Source organism: Castanea sativa, chromosome 10 (assembly GCF_040712315.1).
Source record: "Castanea sativa cultivar Marrone di Chiusa Pesio chromosome 10, ASM4071231v1".
Taxonomy (NCBI): domain Eukaryota; kingdom Viridiplantae; phylum Streptophyta; class Magnoliopsida; order Fagales; family Fagaceae; genus Castanea; species Castanea sativa.
In genome coordinates, this window is record NC_134022.1 from 13,045,097 (window position 1) to 13,064,581 (window position 19,485).

At 33.0% G+C, this 19,485-nt stretch overlaps 3 protein-coding genes across 3 annotated transcripts; 1 reads left to right on the top strand and 2 right to left on the bottom strand.

Moving 5' to 3' along the window:
• Positions 1–246: 246 nt before the first annotated feature.
• Positions 247–944, bottom strand: LOC142612058 (uncharacterized). The gene is made up of 2 exons (XM_075784189.1): positions 574–944; positions 247–529 (listed from the first exon to the last, which is right to left on the bottom strand). Exons 1-2 carry the CDS (start codon positions 942–944, stop codon positions 247–249), a joined length of 654 nt encoding a protein of 217 aa, XP_075640304.1.
• A 2,907-nt stretch (positions 945–3,851) lies between these two features.
• On the top strand, positions 3,852–5,089 carry LOC142611743 (pentatricopeptide repeat-containing protein At4g22760-like). Its single transcript, XM_075783863.1, has one exon. The coding sequence runs from the start codon at positions 3,971–3,973 to the stop codon at positions 5,045–5,047; it is 1,077 nt and encodes a 358-aa protein (XP_075639978.1). The 5' UTR covers positions 3,852–3,970; the 3' UTR covers positions 5,048–5,089.
• A 1,205-nt stretch (positions 5,090–6,294) lies between these two features.
• On the bottom strand, positions 6,295–13,859 carry LOC142612680 (methylsterol monooxygenase 1-1-like). The gene is made up of 5 exons (XM_075784813.1): positions 13,219–13,859; positions 12,374–12,696; positions 7,625–7,772; positions 7,204–7,236; positions 6,295–6,720 (listed from the first exon to the last, which is right to left on the bottom strand). The coding sequence occupies exons 1-5, from the start codon at positions 13,546–13,548 to the stop codon at positions 6,640–6,642; spliced, it is 915 nt and encodes a 304-aa protein (XP_075640928.1). The 5' UTR covers positions 13,549–13,859; the 3' UTR covers positions 6,295–6,639.
• Between the last annotated feature and the right edge of the window lie 5,626 nt (positions 13,860–19,485).

Here is a 19,485-nt window from a genome sequence, read left to right on the forward strand (position 1 = left end):
AAGTAGTCCAGTATTATGCCTTCAACTATCCCTTAATCTTCCTGCCAAACCCCTTCAGCATTGTTTAGCCCCAAAATCCTGTCTTTCTCCGCCTTTGGCTAGCCATGGCATGAAAAAACTTTGTATTGCGATCGGCCCATTTAATCCAAAGCGCTCTAGACCTATGATTCCACATAATTTCTCCCTTAATAAAACCTTGTTTATTTCTGTCTTTAGATTCCGTATCTCCTCTGCCTTCTCATTTGTTCATTCTGACGCTTCTAAATGCTGAAGTTTTGACTGTTTCTGCCTAAGGACTTTGTTTACATTCCCATACACCCTCCAATTCCACCTCTGAAGATGGTCTTGACACTTCTTCAATTTGTCCGTGATGAAGTGTACAACACTATTCTCAAGTGGATCCCAAGCTGTCTCAATAATGTCCCTACAACCATCATCCCTTGTCCACATAGCCTCAAACAAAAACCGCTTTCTCACCGGCTTTCTTAGTTGTCTGCGTTTGAGAGACAAAGCCAGCAAGGGCAGTGGTCTGAAATCGACATTGAGCAATGCATAACACTAGCCTTTATGAACATAGACATCCATTCCTCATTAGCAACCATCCGGTCAAGCCTTAATTTAGTTCTTTGATCTCCAATTCGCCCATTACACCAAGTGAATCGCTGCCCCACGGAGCCCATATCCACTAACCCACATTGGCCCAAACAATTTCTGAAACCTTCCATTTGCTTCACATCTCTTTCCTGCCCACCTGATTTTTTGCTTTGATGGACAATCTCGTTGAAGTCGCCGAATATGATCCATGGCATATCGCATTGGGCTTTCAACGTATCCAACAGTTGCCACGATATATAGCGCTTCTCAGTTTCGGGTTGGCCATAAAATCCCGTTGCCCTCCAAGGAATTGATGCCGAGCTCTCACGGACAACCACGTCTGTATGCATGTTCGAACAACTTTTAAAAGTTACATCTGTACCTTCCTTCCATAACAATGCGAGACTGCCGCTTCTTCCATCGCTCGGAACCACAATACCTTGCGTGAAGTTGAGCTTTGTCTAAATGCCCTTAATCCGACTTACGCTGGCTTTTGTTTCAGCAAGGAAAACTAGCAATGGGTCTCGGGTTCTCACCTCATCGGTAAGTATACGAATTGCCAGGGTCGACCCCAAGCCTCGACAGTTCCAGGTAACCACACTCATTGGGCTCGATGGTGCTGCATCGCAACCACCGCCTCATCGCCATCCATCTGTTTCTCATTCTCGGAACAAGGTTTGCTCTGTAACTTTTCCTTACTTCTTTTCTGATATACCACGTATGGGTCCAGCTCTTGAATTAGAGTTGGTCCCTCATGTTTCTGTTTGGTTGGGCCAGCACCTTCCTTTCCATTTTCTCCTTTTACCTCCCTTGCTAAGCGCTTCCAGTGCCCACTCTTTGGGCCTAACTTATCTGCAATCCAACCCTTAATTGGGTTGTAAACCATGGCCATTGGGCCTTGAGCTGTATCAGGTTGGGCTGGGCTTAGTACTTGCTTCTCTTGAGGCCAGTTTAGCGCCAATTCAAATTTGAACTCAGGTTTAACCCCCTGATAAGTTGCTTTCTCCCACTGCATGCTTTCAGACCTCTCGGGTTGAGCTCGAAAAGTTTCTAATGGTATTACAAGAATTTGTGCCTCCCTCTCTTCTACTTTCCCACTAGACTTTTTGACCTTTCCTTCTTCATGTATCTCTTGTGTTAGATACTCTGATGTTTTTGTTTCTCTTCAACCCAGGATAGGCTATCACCGTCCCTATTGGTCAGCCTAGGCACGTGCTCCCCACCTACCACTGTCTCTGCCCCTTTCTCTAGTCTAAACCTGGCTGCCCACCTCCTTTCATCACTTTCAATTTCCATGCCCTGCTTTGTAAGGTCCTTAAAACCTCTCCTTATCGGTTCCCCTCTCAGCCACGCCCTATATTGTAGTTCGTTAATATTCTGTTGAGGAGTTTCAGAGTTGTTCAGACAATCTTTCAGTGCATGACTAAGCAGCCCACAGTTGTAGCATAAGTTGGGAAGCCATTCGTATTTGAAGGTAATCCACCTACTTTCGCCTCCCTCTATGGTTACCCGTTTCCCCCTCACCAGTCTTTTTGTTACGTCAATCTGTATCCTCACCCTTAGGCATTTTCCCCAATGGACCCTTGTTTCAGATACATCCACCTCTAAAATCGTCCCCAGCTTATAGCCAATAAACTCTCCCGTTTCTCTCATCCTACTCTTCAGGGGCAGATTGAACATTTGAACCCAAAACGGAGACCATTTAAGGTCAATCTCCCTTGGTGTTAGTTCTGCCTCAAACTCTTGAATTAAGACTAATTGTTTTTCGTAACTTCGAGGACACATATCAAGGACTTTCTTTTTGTCCCTCCCATCTCCAAATTCAACCAAGAATAAATCCTCCTCTATCTTGGATATTTGCACCCCCTTGTTTAATTTCCACAACATCCTCATGTTTTTCCTTAAGGCATCCACATTTATACTTCTATGTGTTAACACCTTTAGGGCTGCACAATTTTTACCTCTTTCTTTCACTGCTTTTGTGCTACCACTTCCAAGCTCAATACCATCATCCTCCTCCTCAGTGAATGACAGTTTCTTCCAGAGCTCCTTAAGTTCTTCGGCCATAGTATTCCTTTTACTGAACACTAAACAACGAAGGAAACCTATCTCCAGGGATAGACTGGGATCACAATAAATTACCACTAGAAACTGACCTTGCCCAAGGAAGGTCAACACACACTCTTGCAAGCTGCTGCAAGACACAAAACTGCTACTCCAAGCCCTAGGGCAAGAGAGCACCGTTATCAATCTCCATTAAAGCCCAAGTTGAAGCAGAACCTAAAGAGAGAGAGAGAGAGAGAGTTTTCCAAACTATAAAAAATGTGAGTATAATAATGAAAAACCGAATAAGCGATAATATAATTTTTTTTCAATTTTTGCGTCACAATTTTAATGTGGTCCACGGGAAAAAAAAAAGCATCAAATAAGCAAATTGTATTAGTAAACACATATAAGTCAAGTGATTATTTAATATTTTAAATTCTTTGGGTTAATTTACAATTTGAAATAACTAATTTTCAACTTGGGGGATATAAATTTTTGTATCTAAACTTTTAAATAAATACATAAATACTTAATTAATTAATTTTTAAAAATTTCACGCGGGGTTGTCAACATATGCTTCTATCCCTGATTATACTCACCTACTCTATAATTTAGAATAAGACAATCACCTCCTCCAAAATACATACTATTTACATTGAAAAAAGTTTTAAAAATCTCACAAAAATATTAAAGGGCTGTAAAAAATCTCAAATTTCAGATAAGAGGGATGGGATGGCAGATTAAGTAGAGAATAAAACAAGAAATTTAATATTTTTAAAGTCTGTTTTTTTTTTTTTTTTGAGAAAAATGTAAACTTTTTAAAAGTCTTTGTTAGTGATTTGTGGGATATCAGTATAAATATTATATAAAAGGTGAGCCTCTTAAAAAAAAAAATTATTAAGAACTCCTAAAACGTGGAGAAATTATGTTTAATCCTTTCACATTCATGATGGACCTCAACATGAATTTAATGAGTGAACTTATCATACATGTGAGAGAAAAAAATGCCATCCAGCGTGCCTTGAAAATACCTAAAAATTACAACCCGTAGAGGTAGACTATGTAAAAATGATTATCCTCCATGATAAAGAGCCGGAGTGTAAAATTGTAATTGACATTTTTTTGTGTGCGGATAATTTGATAGTTTTTGAGATACTAGTTGAGCTTTAAGCGTTGTGGTTGCGGATGTAATTAACCATTTTTGGCGCAAATGGTGAGGGTTTTGCGGATGTTTAAAATTTTTATTTTATTTTTATTCACAACTCAACATGTCACAAAGGCATTTGTTTTGATCAGTGATCACACAGGAGCAAAAAAGCTTGTACTCTGAATGGTGGTGCCAAGACTAACAACGTTGTTGAATAACAGCCTAACTGTTAATCAGGCAAAGCAAATCCATGCACAAATCCTCATAAACGGTCTCAATAACCACTTGGAACCCCTCGTAGTCCGCCAAATCACCCTCTCAACTTCCACTCACTCTAGAATTGTTGCTCAAGCTCAATATCTAAAACTAATTCTTTACCAATTGCAAAACCCAGATGCTTTTTCTTGGGGTTGCACAATTCGGTTTTTTTCCCAGCATGGCCAATTCAAAGAAGCTTTTTCGCTTTATGTTCAGATGCACAGACTAGGTCTGTGTCCAACCACTTTTGCTGTTTCTTCTGCTCTAAGAGCATGTGCTAGAATTGAGTATAGGATAGGTGGAGTTTTGGTACATGGTCAAGTTCATAAATATGGACATCGTAGCTGTGTTTACGTGCAAACAGCACTTGTGAATTTCTATTCTAAACTGTGTGATATGGTAAGTGCACAGAAGGTGTTTGATGAGATGTTGGTGAAGAATGTGGTTTCTTGGAATTCTATTTTATCTGGGTATTTGAAATCTGGTAATTTAGCTGAAGCTCAGGGGGTGTTCGATGAAATTCCAAGGAAAGATGTTATATCTTGGAATTCAATGGTTTTGGGGTATGCGAGAGCAGGATATTTGGACCGGGCATGCTCTTTTTTTCAGCAGATACCGGAGAAAAACACAGCTTCTTGGAACTCAATGATTAGTGGTTATGTTGATTGTGGGGAGATAGAATCGGCAAGAAGCATTATTGATGCAATGCCCCAAAGAAATAATGTTTCTTGGATCACAATGATTGCTGGGTACTCGAAATGTGGGGATGTTGAGTCTGCTCAGAAACTCTTTGATCAGATGGATGAGAAAGATCTGCTCTCGTTTAATGCAATGATATCTTGCTATGCTCAAGATAGCCAACCTAAGGAGGCCATTGAGCTGTTCAACCAGATGCTTGAACCAAATGTAAATGTTCAGCCAGATGGATTAACTTTGGCTAGTCTAACATCTGCTTATTCACAACTAGGAGATTTCAAATTTAGGATGCATTTTCCACGATAGGGACTAAAAGCGGTGGAAAAAAAAGTTAGGGACCAAAGTGGGAATCGGGTAAAAATGTAGAGACGAAAATGTGGTTTTCGCCTAAGAAATTTTAATTTGAACAATACATGTCTTACAAAAATAAATAACAACTAATAGTTGTGAATTCTAGTTAGCTCAACTAATAAAGTCTCTAATGGTTGTATAAGAGATTTGCGGTTCAATCCCCGTTTACACTAAAAACTAATTGGTGTCTTTACTCTGATAATAAAGAGTTATTATTAGTAGCAAACACCATAGGTTGAAACTTTCTTTAAAAAAAAAAAATAGTTTTCTTTTATATAGAATTATTTTCTAATATAAAAAAGAAACTAATCACGAAAAATATTTATAAATCCTAAGAAATATAAAACTATGATATGGAACAAATTTAAAGTCCGGTTATTATTCAAGATGAAAGATGCTTGATTGAAATTCTTCGCACAAATCTCCAGAGCTCTGTGTAAAAAGAAACAAACTTTGACTAACTAAACTGTGCGCAAAGCTCGTCAATTTACTTTGCAAAAAAGAAGTTCATCAAGTTTTTTAACCTTTGCAACAACAGCTTTTTAACCTTTGCAACAATAATTGGAAGTTGGAACCTTTGAAAGAGATATGTTAACCCCCTCCATGCACTCTTTGTTCCTCAAGCTTCATACAGTTTCAGATGGAAGGAAAATATTCATAAATTGGCCGAAATATAAAGAACTTCACTGCATAATTGGAGCAATAGGTGTCTACTTATCCCATTTCTTGAAATGCAAATGCCAATTAAGAGTTAAGATTACATTATGAGATCCAAAGTAATAATACATTTTGAAAAATATGAGATAAAAATAAATATTATGGGATCCAATTACGATATAAAACATAAGTTTTATCCTTTACAGGTTGAGTTAGAATTTGTAATCCCCAAAACATCTGGCAAATAATGTAATACAGTCAGACATTGTTTGTAATACTACCCCTTCACAGGTTTTTGTTTTAGAATTTGTAATCCCCAAACCTTTTGGCAAATAATGTAATACAGTCCAATATTGAGTTATTGATACAGTAATCCCAACAGCTCTCATACAAGGCTAAAACCAACCTGACCATCTACAGAAAATAACATGGAAAGGAATGCCTATTATAAAGTTGCATAATGAATCATTTGCACAGAAATCTGACAATTATACAATTGGCAGGTGATCCACAAAAGGAGAAAGTCATATCTCAAAGGACCAGAGACAACACAACATCAACATGCATACTTTATTTTACTTTTGCACTAAAGATACAAGACCAACACTTTCCTGAAATTCATAAACACAATCCAAGATCCCAAATCCTGAAATTCTGTTTTAAAGCACAAAGTCGAATTGTGAATCTTAGACATTAGAAATCCCTCCCTAAAGCTACGCAACATCACAATTTTTAGGAGCCCAAAGTTAATATCCACCTTGGTCACTATGGACTTCTACTTTGACTAGCATACTGATGTTAGCTTTTTAAATAGAAGGTTCCAGAATGTTGTCACCAGCAAGAAGCTTAACATAAAGCTTTATTCCAGATAGGGTTCTGCAGTACCACAGCTAATCGGATTTAAGATCTTGGGTAGACAAGCGATATGAGACTCCATTCTGCTCACCATTGCCTTTCAATTCCCCTTTCAACTGTATTAGATTTAAAATTAAAAAAAAAAGAAAAAGAAACGACGTAAAATAATTAGTAGGAAGAAGAAAATACAAAACCCAAGATAGAAAAGATCTTCACTGCATAAAACAAAATAAAAAAATTCATGATGAAAATATAAAATGCAAGGCGGTTCAACCTCCGGGACAACCATTTAATACATTCCACACAAAGAAGAGCATTTACCTGCTTGCTAAATCAATCTAAATAAAATTATGGGGAAACAAGTGTCTAGAAAGTTCCTGAGTTACGCAAATTTTGTCTTTCTCAAGATATGAACTAATCAAGTTGTCAGACTAATTCAAGAATCTTTGACCCGTACCAAACAGTTGTGTCCAGATTTTCCAAACCCCGCAAATGTTAACAAAAATGTCAAATAGGCTCTAACCAAAATGCCATAGTACATAATTAACATCCTAACAAAAACAAACTGATAAAGAGAAGGGCAAGGTATTATTGGTTACCTTATGAAAGATCTTCTTCTGATATCGATAGCCCTGAAAAAAACAATCAAAGAAGAATTATTGCAGAAACACCTTTCAGTTGCAACCATTTTACAATGTGTATGTTAAAACTATGATTAAATTCACCAATATTTAATAGCTTAAGCTTTTGGAAGAACTAGTAATCTAACATGGTATCAGAGCAGGAGATCTTATATTTAATCCATGGCTTTACTATACTTCCCATTTGAAATGTCAAAAAAAAATCTCATGTGTTGAGACCTACTAAACAAGGGGGAGTTTAGGCCCACACGTGAGGAGAATATTAAACTATAGTTAAATGATTAAATTCATAATTTTCTAGTAGTTTAAGCTTTTGGAAAAACAGGTAATTTAACAATCTAGATAGCAAAATAAATTTGTTGAAAAAATTTGATAATACCTTGTCAGTTCCATAAATGTAATCACAGTAGGTGAACACCGAAGCAAAGTTGCTTTGGCTTTGTCCTCCAACATAATGATGATAGTCATGATACTCAGCACCACCGTAAAAAGGAATGTATTTAGTGGGATTCCAAGGGAAGTCATACCTGTAGTGCAAAACATATGTTCAACATTTTTCTGCTGCCCTCAGTGGTAAAGAATTCCATATAGAAGACAACAAGGATATAGAGTAGCATTTGAAAGTGAAACCATACAACAACATTTGTACTAATCAACTCCTTTTTTTTTCTTTGACAGATGATTACCTGCCTATAAAAAAAATTGGTGCTGATTAGTACAAAAATCCATACAAAGGAGGAACCATCATAGGTGAATTCCCAAAACATGCAAAACAATGATAGACATGTAATTTAAGCAACTGCCTGAATTCCTGGAACGTAAAAATCCAAGTCACAAGCAACGTTAGCATATTACTTATTCGCTAAACCCACCCAGGGCCAGATGTAATACTCAAAAGACCAAAATATTCATCCGCTAACACCCCACCTACGAAGCTGCAATTATTGTCATCGTTGTCTTGCGGCCAGTTCACAACCATCTCGAGGCAAACGGCAAACTACACGGATCCTTTTCCACATAGGCTATCATCTAAAACTCACTTTACTTAGTACTTTTTCTTTCCAGGACCATTTTGATCTCATTAGTCAAACCCACTTGCAGACAACAAAGACCATAGAGCTCTCTTTTTGAATGAGCTGCTAAGATCATCCACAATAGTAGTAAAAAATATCAAAAGATGTCTAACTCTCTATTAAACTGAACAGATAATCACACCAGCCTTTTTTCCACTAAAAATTTCTCTTTCATACTTATCCTTGATGATGTTGGCATACCAATGCATCTTTCTAACTTTCTTCATTAAAAACCTTGCAGCATATCCCATCCTACCCTTACAGCTTCATACAGGTTGCAGAGGCTTCAGCGACTTCTTGGGAAGTTGGCTATCAACTAACTATAAAAAAAAAAAACTTCTTTTTTTACAATAATGGGGTCCACAGGGATCACTATCTCCAACAATTATTTCTCGCACCACGATGGGGTGATGCTGCTGGGTCACAATGATCAGTACACGTTGGCTTCGGGGATGCAAGTTACGATCGCGCTTAACCACTTCGGTGAGGCGCTGGTGCAGCGTATGCCTAGGTGTAGGCGCGGGTATATACACGTGGTGAACAATGATTTCACGTAGTGGGAGATGTATGCGATTGGTGGAAGTGCCCTACTATTAATAGTCAGGGTAATCGGTACACTGCTGCTCCGTCTGATGAAAATGCCAAAGAGGTAATTTCGTTATTATTATTTTTTTTTGGTTGGGTTTTTATCTTTGTTGTGATTGGTTGGTGTGAAATGGGTTGAAGGGGGGGGGGGGGGGGGGGGGTTGTGGTTTGTGAAAAGGGGAATGATTGTTTAATAATATTTGTGACAGCGTGAGACCCACATGGTGAACTTTTTGGGTTTCTGTCTGTACTGTAATTGGGTAATCAGCTGTGGCTGGATTATCCCACTTGCAGAGGTGGCGCCTGTGTTTACGCGCCGCTGGTTGTCGTTACTGCATTATTTTTTTGGGTAGTTTGCATAGGGAGGGGGTCAGTTGGATTTGTGAGAAGATTTGCGTAACAAGTATGGTATGGCCACTTGGACCGGAAAAAATTGAGCAGCTGACGTGAAGGTCTTACCTTTTAAGGTTTTGAAATTAAGGCGAGGTTGCCTTTTGACTTGGAGAAGTATTTGGTATTATATAATATTATGTTAGCGGTGTTAAAATTTAATAAATATGAGATATATTAATAAAAAAAATTAGTTATAGTAAATTTTGATATAAAATACTTTTTTGTTTTTGTTTGGACTCAACTTAAGGTGTTTAAGATTCTCAAAAAAAAAAAAAAAAAAAAAACCTAAGGTGTTTAAAATTTTATAACTATTGGGTTGGGGATGATATATATAGAATTGAGCCTATGTTTTTTATTATATATATAATTTTTATTTTGAAAATCTAATTTATAAGTGGATAAATAAATTTGAAAATCAATAGGAAAGTGACCCTATTTTTTAGGCAATGTTTTAATGGAAGTTATGGTTATTTTTTTACCGGATTGTCCTTTAGTTTTGTCTTTACTTAAATATAGGAATATAAAGGTATTTTAGAAAAAAAAATCTGGATTATCCTTTAGTTTTTTTATTTTTTTAATATATATTTAGATTTGTTTTTGAATAAACGTGGGATCTTTAACTTATTTTTCTATTTAAAAAAAAATAAATGTATAGTTGTTTTGAAGAAATTGGTTAGTGGAAGAGTGGTCTTATTTTATAGGCAATATTTTAGTGCAAGTTAAATATGTATTTTTACCAAATTATCCTTTAGTTTTGAATCTACTTAAACCTAGGGGTGTAAGGGTATTTTGGAACAAAAAAAAATCCGCTCCAAACAGGGGCAGCCCCTTAAATAGTAGTATAGAAAAATAAAAATAAAAATTATATTGAACAACAAATTATATAGTTGAATTTAATTCGCCAACACTTTAAATTTATAAAATTTAAATATTCAACAAAATAAAGATGGCATATTTTGAAGCAAACCCTGAATTTCTGATTCATCATTTCCCCATCTAGTTAGTAAAAAAAACTTAAAACCCTCCCAAAAAATATCTCATAGTATTAGAATTATTTTTAACCATGTTGCGTATAGTATTAATTTATTAGATTAAAATATTAATAATAATTATTAGTTTTTTTATGAAATAATTTTATTATTAGTTTTTTTTTTTTGAATTAGGTGGCATATATCTTTAAGTTAAGACTAGCCTCATCACATGCGCAAAGCGTGTGCAATGAGGCTTTTTTTTTGCGGTTTTATTTTGTAGAAAAAAAATTGTGTTTATTTTATTTTATATATATAATTTTTATTTTGAAAATCGAATTTATAAGTGGATAAAGTAATTTGAAAATTAACAGGAAAGTTGTCTTATTTTTTAGGCAATGTTTTAGTGAGATTAAAGTTGCATTTTTATCAAATTGTTCTTTAGTTTTGTCTCTACTTAAACATAGGGATATAGATGTATTTTTGAACTAAAAAAAATGAGGAATTCAAACAGTGAAAGCCTCTTAAATAGTAGTGTAGATATGGATTAGTGGGAGTAGATAGTTTTAATGTTTGAGTTGTATTTGAACCATATTATATATACTAGCCTCGTCACACGCGCAAAGTGCATGCGATGAAGCTTTTTTTTTAGTAGTTCTATTTTGTAGGAAAAAATTTGTATTTATATATATATATATATAGTTTTTATTTTGAAAATTTAATTTATAATGGATAAAGTAATTTGAAAATTAACAGGAAAGTGGTCTTAGTTTTTGGGCAATATTTTAGTGGGAATTAGAATTGCATGTTTATCAAATTGTCATTTAGTTTTATCTCTACTTAAACATAGGGGTATATGGTCATTTTTGAACTAAAAAAAAAAAGAGGAATCCAAACGGAGAAAATTGTATTTTTTATTTTATATATATAATTTTTATTTTGAAAATCTAATTTATAATGGATAAAATAATTTGAAAATTAACAGTAAAGTTGTCCTATTTTTTAGGCAATATTTTAGTGGGAGTTAGGGTCCGTTTGGATAGAACTTATTGCCGAAAACTTAAAACACTGTAGCAAAATAATTTTTAAATGTGTGAATAGTGTCGTGGGACCTATTTTTAATGAAAAAGTTGCAGAAAAGTGAAATTTGTGGGTCCCGAGAACAGTGCACGAGTGCACTGTTCACGGTTGAAAAGTCAACAACCGCGGCTTTAAAAAAAAAAAAAAGGAGAGAAAACGCAGGAAGGAAACGCAACGTGTATCCAAACGGATACTTAGAGTTACATTTTTACCGGATTGTCCTTTAATTTTATCTCTACTTAAACATAGTAGTATAGAGGCATTTTTGAACTAAAAAAATGAAAAATCCAAATAAGAAAAGCCCCTTAAATAATGCTAGGCTCTGAGCACATGCTCACGCGTGTGCTCAGAGACTCTTCTATTTTTTGGGTAAAGATTAATAATTTACATTTATTATAATTTAAAATTTCTACTTTTTTCAATCAAAAAAAAAACTAAGGGTATGATGAATACGTGGGATAAGTTTTGTAGGTTGGAGAAGTTTTAAAACTAACAAAAGAGTGATCCTATTTTGTAGAGAGTTAGTGAATAGATGTAGGAATTTAAATCAACGTAAAAATAGGAGTTTATTATAAGCAGGAAGACATTTCAACGTAGATATAGGAATTTATTATTTTTGTCAATTTACCATTTTAACCTAATTTTTAAGTTTTAGGTAGGGGTATTTTTGATAAAAAAAGGCAATAACTAACTTTCTTTTGCCAATTTATTATTTTAACCACATTTTTAAATTGTTGATTAATTAATTTAGAAGTATTTTTGACAAAAAAAAAATAATAACTAACTTTCTAAATTTTCTTAATATATACATATTATAGGTAACACTTACCTATTAGTCAAACAATTTTCATGTATCCCTACAATTAGTTAATTACTAATTAGAAATTTGAAAATTTGGAAAAGCTGTGCCGTTTAGGAAGTGGGTCCAGTTTTCTAAAAGTGTAAAATATCTGAGTGGACCAGAGCCCAAAAGCTAAAGGGAGGGTATGGCGGGAAAAGATCGAAACAGTGTCAGTGTATCATGCATACCCGCTATGTGTATCAATCGCCTCTATATTCCGCAAAGACGTCCACAACCAGAATGTGATCATGTGACCAGGCACCATGGCTGGCCCAAAGAAAGATGGAATCCCGAGGAGCAAAACCTCGGCCCAATGCGAATATGGTCCTGTATATCCGATTGGAGTAGTGTATTCATGGTGAACTCGATGAATCTTTTCATATCCCCATTTGCTATGCAGAAACCTGTGGATCCAGTAATTGGTATAATCCTCTATCAGAAAATATACTAACAATTGTGCAAACATTTCCCATCCTGAAGGCAATGGCAACCCCGTTCGAATACCAATCATCTGTCGATGAACACAAATTTGCTCAAAATTCAATACTTCAAAAATTATTCCAGAAAGATAAAGAACAGGTCCATGAGTACTAAAATTACCAAAAAGAAAAACCCCCCAAAATAAAAAGGCCCATTATTTCATTCAGAAGTTCAAGATTTTATGCATAATTAGCCCCCAAAAAAATCTCATAAATTCAGAAGCTTGCAATTGCAAATCTCATTAGGCACATGGAAAAGAATTTGCAATGATGGACAAATGCCAAAAGCTCGAATCATGGAAATTGTTTGACATTACAAACAATCACGGAATTTGTATTGCAATGACAACCCAGTAAAAATATCACAAGATAAAGATGAAAACTTTATTCAAAAAATATATATAATCACCAAATTTCACAACCCCACAATCACCATAGCAAAGAAATTGAAAACCCCAACAAGCCAAAATTGTAAAATAATCAATAAAACCAGAGATTTGGCAGAGCCCAAAAGCAAATCCAAATCTCATAACCAGAAACACAAAAAAGCATACCTTTATATAAGGGTAAGAAACGAGCTGTAGAGGACCGATAACGAGAAGGTAATTGCGCACAACACCCTTGTAGCAACGAAACATCTCGGGCCAAGACAACCTGACCTTTGGCTGAATCTTGTATCGATCAACGCCAGCCAAGCCAGCAAGCTCAATAAAGATCAGAGGAAAAGGGAGCACTGAGGATACAACGAAAAGGAAAACAAAGTTGTGGCAGTAAAGGAAGTAGTCGGACTTGTTAGCCGAGTAGTTGAACCAAATGGTCTCTGCCGTGCTCAGGTTGCGGCCAAGCGCCGCCGACGCCTCCTGTATTGTCTCGTACGGCAGCATTTTGACGGTAACTACAATGAAAGACCGACGGCGGAGATTTGGTCGAGGAAGTGGGTCTCTCTCTCTCTCTAAATTCGATGAATTGGCTGACACACACACACACAAAGAGAGAGTTTGTGACTATACAATGTTGTTTTGTTTGTGTTTTTTTGGATAGGATGAGAGAGAGAGTAGCTGATATAGAGCAGGGATGAGGTTTATGTTTCTTAAAATACGCGGGAATTTTCAAACGGACTGTTAAATTATGAAGAAACCAAACCCATTCATGCCTTTTCCATGGATTTTTCACCGTTTGTGATGTACACGTTTTGAGTTCTAAAATGGAGTAGGTTTACAACATATATATAGTGATAGCTATAATAAATCTTACGTACTAGCTTTTTCTTTTCTTTTTTTTTGAGTAGGGGAATTATTGTACACAAGTGGGAGGAGTCCACTCTATGAGTAGCTAGTTTAGGATAGGATCGATGTTAGTTATGTACTAGTAGATGGATATCTTTAGTTTGTGACTGTGTTTGGTTGGAGATGTTTTGGTGAGGAAGAAAAAATGAGGTAGAAAAAAGATAAGAGAATATGTCATTTTTCTTGTGTTTAATTTGAATGTGTTCTAAAAATGTTGTAAACATAATATTATATATTCCTAAATAACGGATTAGATTGAGGAAGTGTACAATATATATATACTAATTTATCATAAATCTTAGGTGCTAGCTTTTTTTTTTTTTTTTTTGGGTAAGGAACTTGTGGGACATTTTTTCTTATTTTGAAAAAAAAAAAAAACACTTATGAGTAGCTAGTTAGGTTAGGATGTTAGTTATACTTTTCATCAAAAGAAAGAAAAAAAAAAAGATGTATGTTGTTATCGTAATAGAGTAGTCTAGTTGTATGACAATATGCTAGAGTATTTGCATAAGCTCATACAAATTTTTTTGTTTATTTTAGAATAAGAATATACTTTTTTTTTCTTTTATTTATTTATTTTACTTACTTATGTTTAAAAATAGTCAACATCAAACTATCTATTTTACACTATATTTCATTCAAAATACTATTTTCTAACCAATTTTCTATTATTATTTAAAATCATATCTCTCTTTTCCTCACGGGTGAAGTAAAGAACTATTAAAATATAAATTTACAAAGCTACAGTAACTGTGTAATACATGGTTGTTGTAGCAAAAATACGAATATACATATTTATAGATTGATCGATGTGGATAGTTTTTGAATTTTTTTAATGTATATTTTTTTTAAAATATTTTTTTAAAAATATTTTTTTAAAAATATTTTTTTCTATTAATTATTGGTTTGCTTGCAGAAATTTATCATAATTATATGTTTTTTAAAAATTTTATACATAATTTGATTTTATTTCTTAAATATATGTAAAAATATTATCTGGCGGAGTATTAAATGGTGTCAATTGATGCACTAGTCTTTCCTTTTTGTAATAATTGTAGTAATTCACTGGTGAGTAGTTTTCTTGGGCAGTTTATCCTTATCATTATATAATTATGTTCATGGGTGAATTTCAGTTAATTCAATTGGTAAAGTCTCTAATGGTTGAATAAGAGATCTCGGGTTAAATCCATGCCTACACTAAAAATTGATAGATGTCTTGGTCTAATGATAAAGAGCTATCATTAGGAGCAAACGCTATAGATTGTGAAACTCTCTAAAAAAAAAAAAAAACATTCGTGGGATTTCTTATCTAATAAAATAGTGTTTTCCTAAATAATTACATGGGAACCAAATGTTCCCTTGAAAAGAAATGGTATTTTTTTATTTAAAAAAATTGTTATGACTTATGAGCCAATTAAAAGAGAGTCTGGAAAGTATCAGTGTATTACACTATTCCAAAAATCAAAGGGTCTTGCAATTGTTAACAAATCATTTTAAGAAAATTTTGACATCACTTGTATGAAAAATAAAAATAAACATCAAAAAAATTATATATATATATATATTTCTTTTTCCCTTAATCAAATGGTCCTCTTAATATATGCCCTTAGAACATTTATTTTTTGCTGGAAGGGCAGACTGCATAATGAATGTAAATTTCCTTTTATCCCAAAATTAGTTTGTCCTAAATTCTAATTCATGAACTTCCGTTCTTTAAGAAGAAATCTTATAAACATAGTAAACATAAATTTATATAAGCACGTATATGGATCATGTTTTATGCTCACCCAACTCAATACTACAATTGAATATTACCGTGCACCCTTGACGTAATGCTCACTTTATAAGTATAAGGAATGACAGACCTAGGATTTTAAGCTAGTGGGGGCCGAAGTATAAATAGAAAATAAATAAATAAAACTCCAAATAGACATCCATATAGTATTAAGAAATTATAAATACTTATAATCGTTGTTTCTAAATACTTTAAGATGCAATCATTTACCAACAAAGACAAATAAAACAAAATAATGTTTTTTTTTATACTAGGCTGACTAAGATTTCTATTTTTTTTGTTGAAATTGGAGCATTTACATTGGTGGTACTAAAAATTTAACTTTCAGCACGTCAAAAAGTTACTTAATCTATTTTATAACCCTACTTTATAATATACCCAATATCAAATGTTTTTTTTTTATCACTTCATTTAAAATAATATAAACAACTTATTAAAATAATAAAGGCAGCGAGAAAATTTGAGTTTTTTAATTGAAGAAAGAGATATAATCTTAATAAAATATTTTATTTTATTTTTAACAACTTACTGCAGTCAACTGATATTTATACCAGTGAAAAAAAAATAGTTTTATCTTCTTCAATAACACATAATTTTTTTTTGTTCTTTGGTGATAAAATAGTTATTTTTTTGGCTAATATACAATCAACATTGTGAATATTTTTATTGTTTTTATTAAGTTTTTGAGTTGGATAGTTTTTATTTTGGTGAGACTAGTTAAGCTTATCAAAGAGGAGGGCCTAAAGTTTTGGAACGAGAGCTCAACTATAAAAATAAAAAATATTATAACTGAAAAAAAAAAATTGGACCGAGGGGGTTGGGCTCCCTTAGGCCCTACCTAAGTCTGTTCTTAAATATAAGTGTTTATGGAATATAAAAGAGAAAAGTTAGATTTCAAATATTTAAGAGTAAGTTTCATACACATACACTTTAATTAGACTGAATCTAATTTATATTTTGTGAAAAAAAAAACCCTACAATTGAATGGCATCTTATCTGATCAGACTGAAGATAGAAAGCCGCATCCCTATTGCGCCACGTCAATTAATTTTAGAAAGTACGTGCATTCATCCTTCCATTCAGTGGTGAGACACATGGAAGCATTCGATAGGCACACCGTACACTCTATGATTTTGTCCTCTTCAGTCTTCTCCACAAAAGTTTTTTTAAAAAAAAAATGTGACCATGCAAAGCAAGATCTCATTCAAAAAAAAAAAAAAATTTAATAAAAGTTCATTTTTTGTTTTCTTTCATGGGCAGTTAGAAATTAAAATTCAAAATTTTTTCTAACTTTCTCTTTTTATAATAGAATATTTAAGAAATTCCATTAAAAAAAATTTAACATTTTATAATTCAATGATATTATCCGATTTTTTAATTAAGAAAACATGAGTTCAAATCTTCCCTCTCTTACTTATTGCATGAAAAAAAAAAAAAGATACAAACCTAATTCTATGGTGTTTTCATGAGACTCCTCTTTCTTATTTTGATCTTGTTATTGAGATACATGATTTATGTTTTGCCTTTATTTTTTTTCGTTTTTATTTGTTTCAATATATAGAATTCAATTCTTTATTTTCTATTAATTATTTTAATCGGGCTGTATGTATATTTGGGTCTATGTGTCTATATAGATCTCATCTCCATTTGTTAACATTCAATATTTCAAAATTTGAACCACCGCTCTTCCTTGGTGCGGTGGTCACTCTATAAGTATAAATATCTGTAGGATGTGGGGGGCAAAGGCCGGGGTTCAAGTCTCCAGGAGGGAACTTCACACACATATACACTTAGATTAGGCTAAAATAGAAATTCTATCTTGTATATAAAAATATATATATATATATATATATATATATATATATATATATTTTCAAAATTTGATTCTCAAAAAAAAAAAATCAAAATTTAATTGAAAGTTATATCACGATCCTGTGACCATGGACGGAGCCATGTTTGGACTTGGGGGGGCAATGGCCCCCCTCCCTTTTTAAAAAAAATATTATTATTATTATATATATTAGGTACTAATTTTAGCAATTTTGTTTTAGAAAATTACACTTTTGCTCCCTTAAAAATATCATTGATTCTTTTAAGAGTATTGTTATAGTCACAAATTTTTCTATAACATTTTTACAGACGGTTAAGGTAACAAATTCTTATTGGTTCGCATTTGGGCTTACCATTTACATTATTAGCAATTTGTAAAAAGGTTTGCAGTTCAAACATTTTCCACATTTTAAAGACCATTAAAAAATATTTATATGTAAAAAATCTAAAAAAGAAATATACAAGCCCAAAAAAATTAGTACAACAACAAAAATTATCAATAGTAAAACTAAAAAAAATAATAAATTAAGCCTGATCAGCCAATTTTACTTAAAACAAAAAATCTAACCCTTTAAAAAATTTTAAACAACTAGTAACTAAGTAGCAACAAAGTCGAAGGCCAAAGTTATTGTACACAACCAACCGCAGAGCCGCCCCCCCTAACTCTAAGTTCTGGCTCCGTCCCTGCCTGTGACCAAGGCACACATTGACTATGGAGATCAATGGCCCCCCAATTTGTTTTAAAAAATATTAGTATATATATATATATATATATATATATATATATATACACTATTAATAACATAATTCTTTGTTTGGATTTCAACATTTTGCATACTAAAATACCTTCATACAAATTTTAAACTCTCTAAAATGTCCTTGTCTTTTAATTAAATAATTTTAAATAAAAAAATTGGTTAAAAGAGTAATTTACTATTCTTAAGTTTTAGTTTTTTTCCTTTATTTTTTCTATTCGGCCTAAAACTTAAGACACTATTTCTATTTCATTTTTAAACATTATCGCATTTAAACATTACAACACTAAATAAAAAAAACAAATAAATAAAAAGAGTATTATTGTATGCGCAAAGCACATGTGATGAGTCTAGTGTGTGTGTGTATATATATATATATATCTATATCTATAAATATATATATATATATATATATATATATATATATATATCTATATATACATACTAATTTTAGCAACAAAAAAAATTACGTTTTGCCCTCTTTAACAATATCATTAATTCTTTTTAGAGTAAGTTACAGCTACAGACTTATCTACAATATTTTTACAAACTGCCGATGTACAAATTCTTATTAATTCACATCTAGGTCCATTACTTACATCACTTTTTTACTTATCAATAATTACTCACTATATCAACAATTTATTAAAAAAAAAATTGTAACTCTAACATTTTCCTCATTTTAAAGGTTCGTTAAAAAAATTATAAATTTAAAATCTAAAACAAAATATTCAAATGGAAAATAAAATTAGGCAACAACCCATTCCACTAAACTTTCACATTGTGTCATTCTCATTAATTTCATTCTGATCCTTCTTTTTACGACAAGCAAATTTGACTATCAGTTTGAAATTGAGATGGAAAGGGGATAAAAACAAGAAGCCTGAATCACATGATAAATTTGAGGCTCTTTTTCATCCTTTGTTCTTTCACGCTGCTACTCTTCTTGCATTGTACCAATTACACCATTATTGTTTTCACTTTTCCCAGTATTCAATTACTACCTTTCACACTTTCGAGCGTATTAAACTACCTAGATAGATCAATTAAAGGTACACGTATTACTATGTTATTGTTAGTCCATCAGTACCTTTTTATATATAATTTCGAGCTCTTTTTTTGTCTCAAGGAAGAAAAAAAAATTGAATAGTTTTC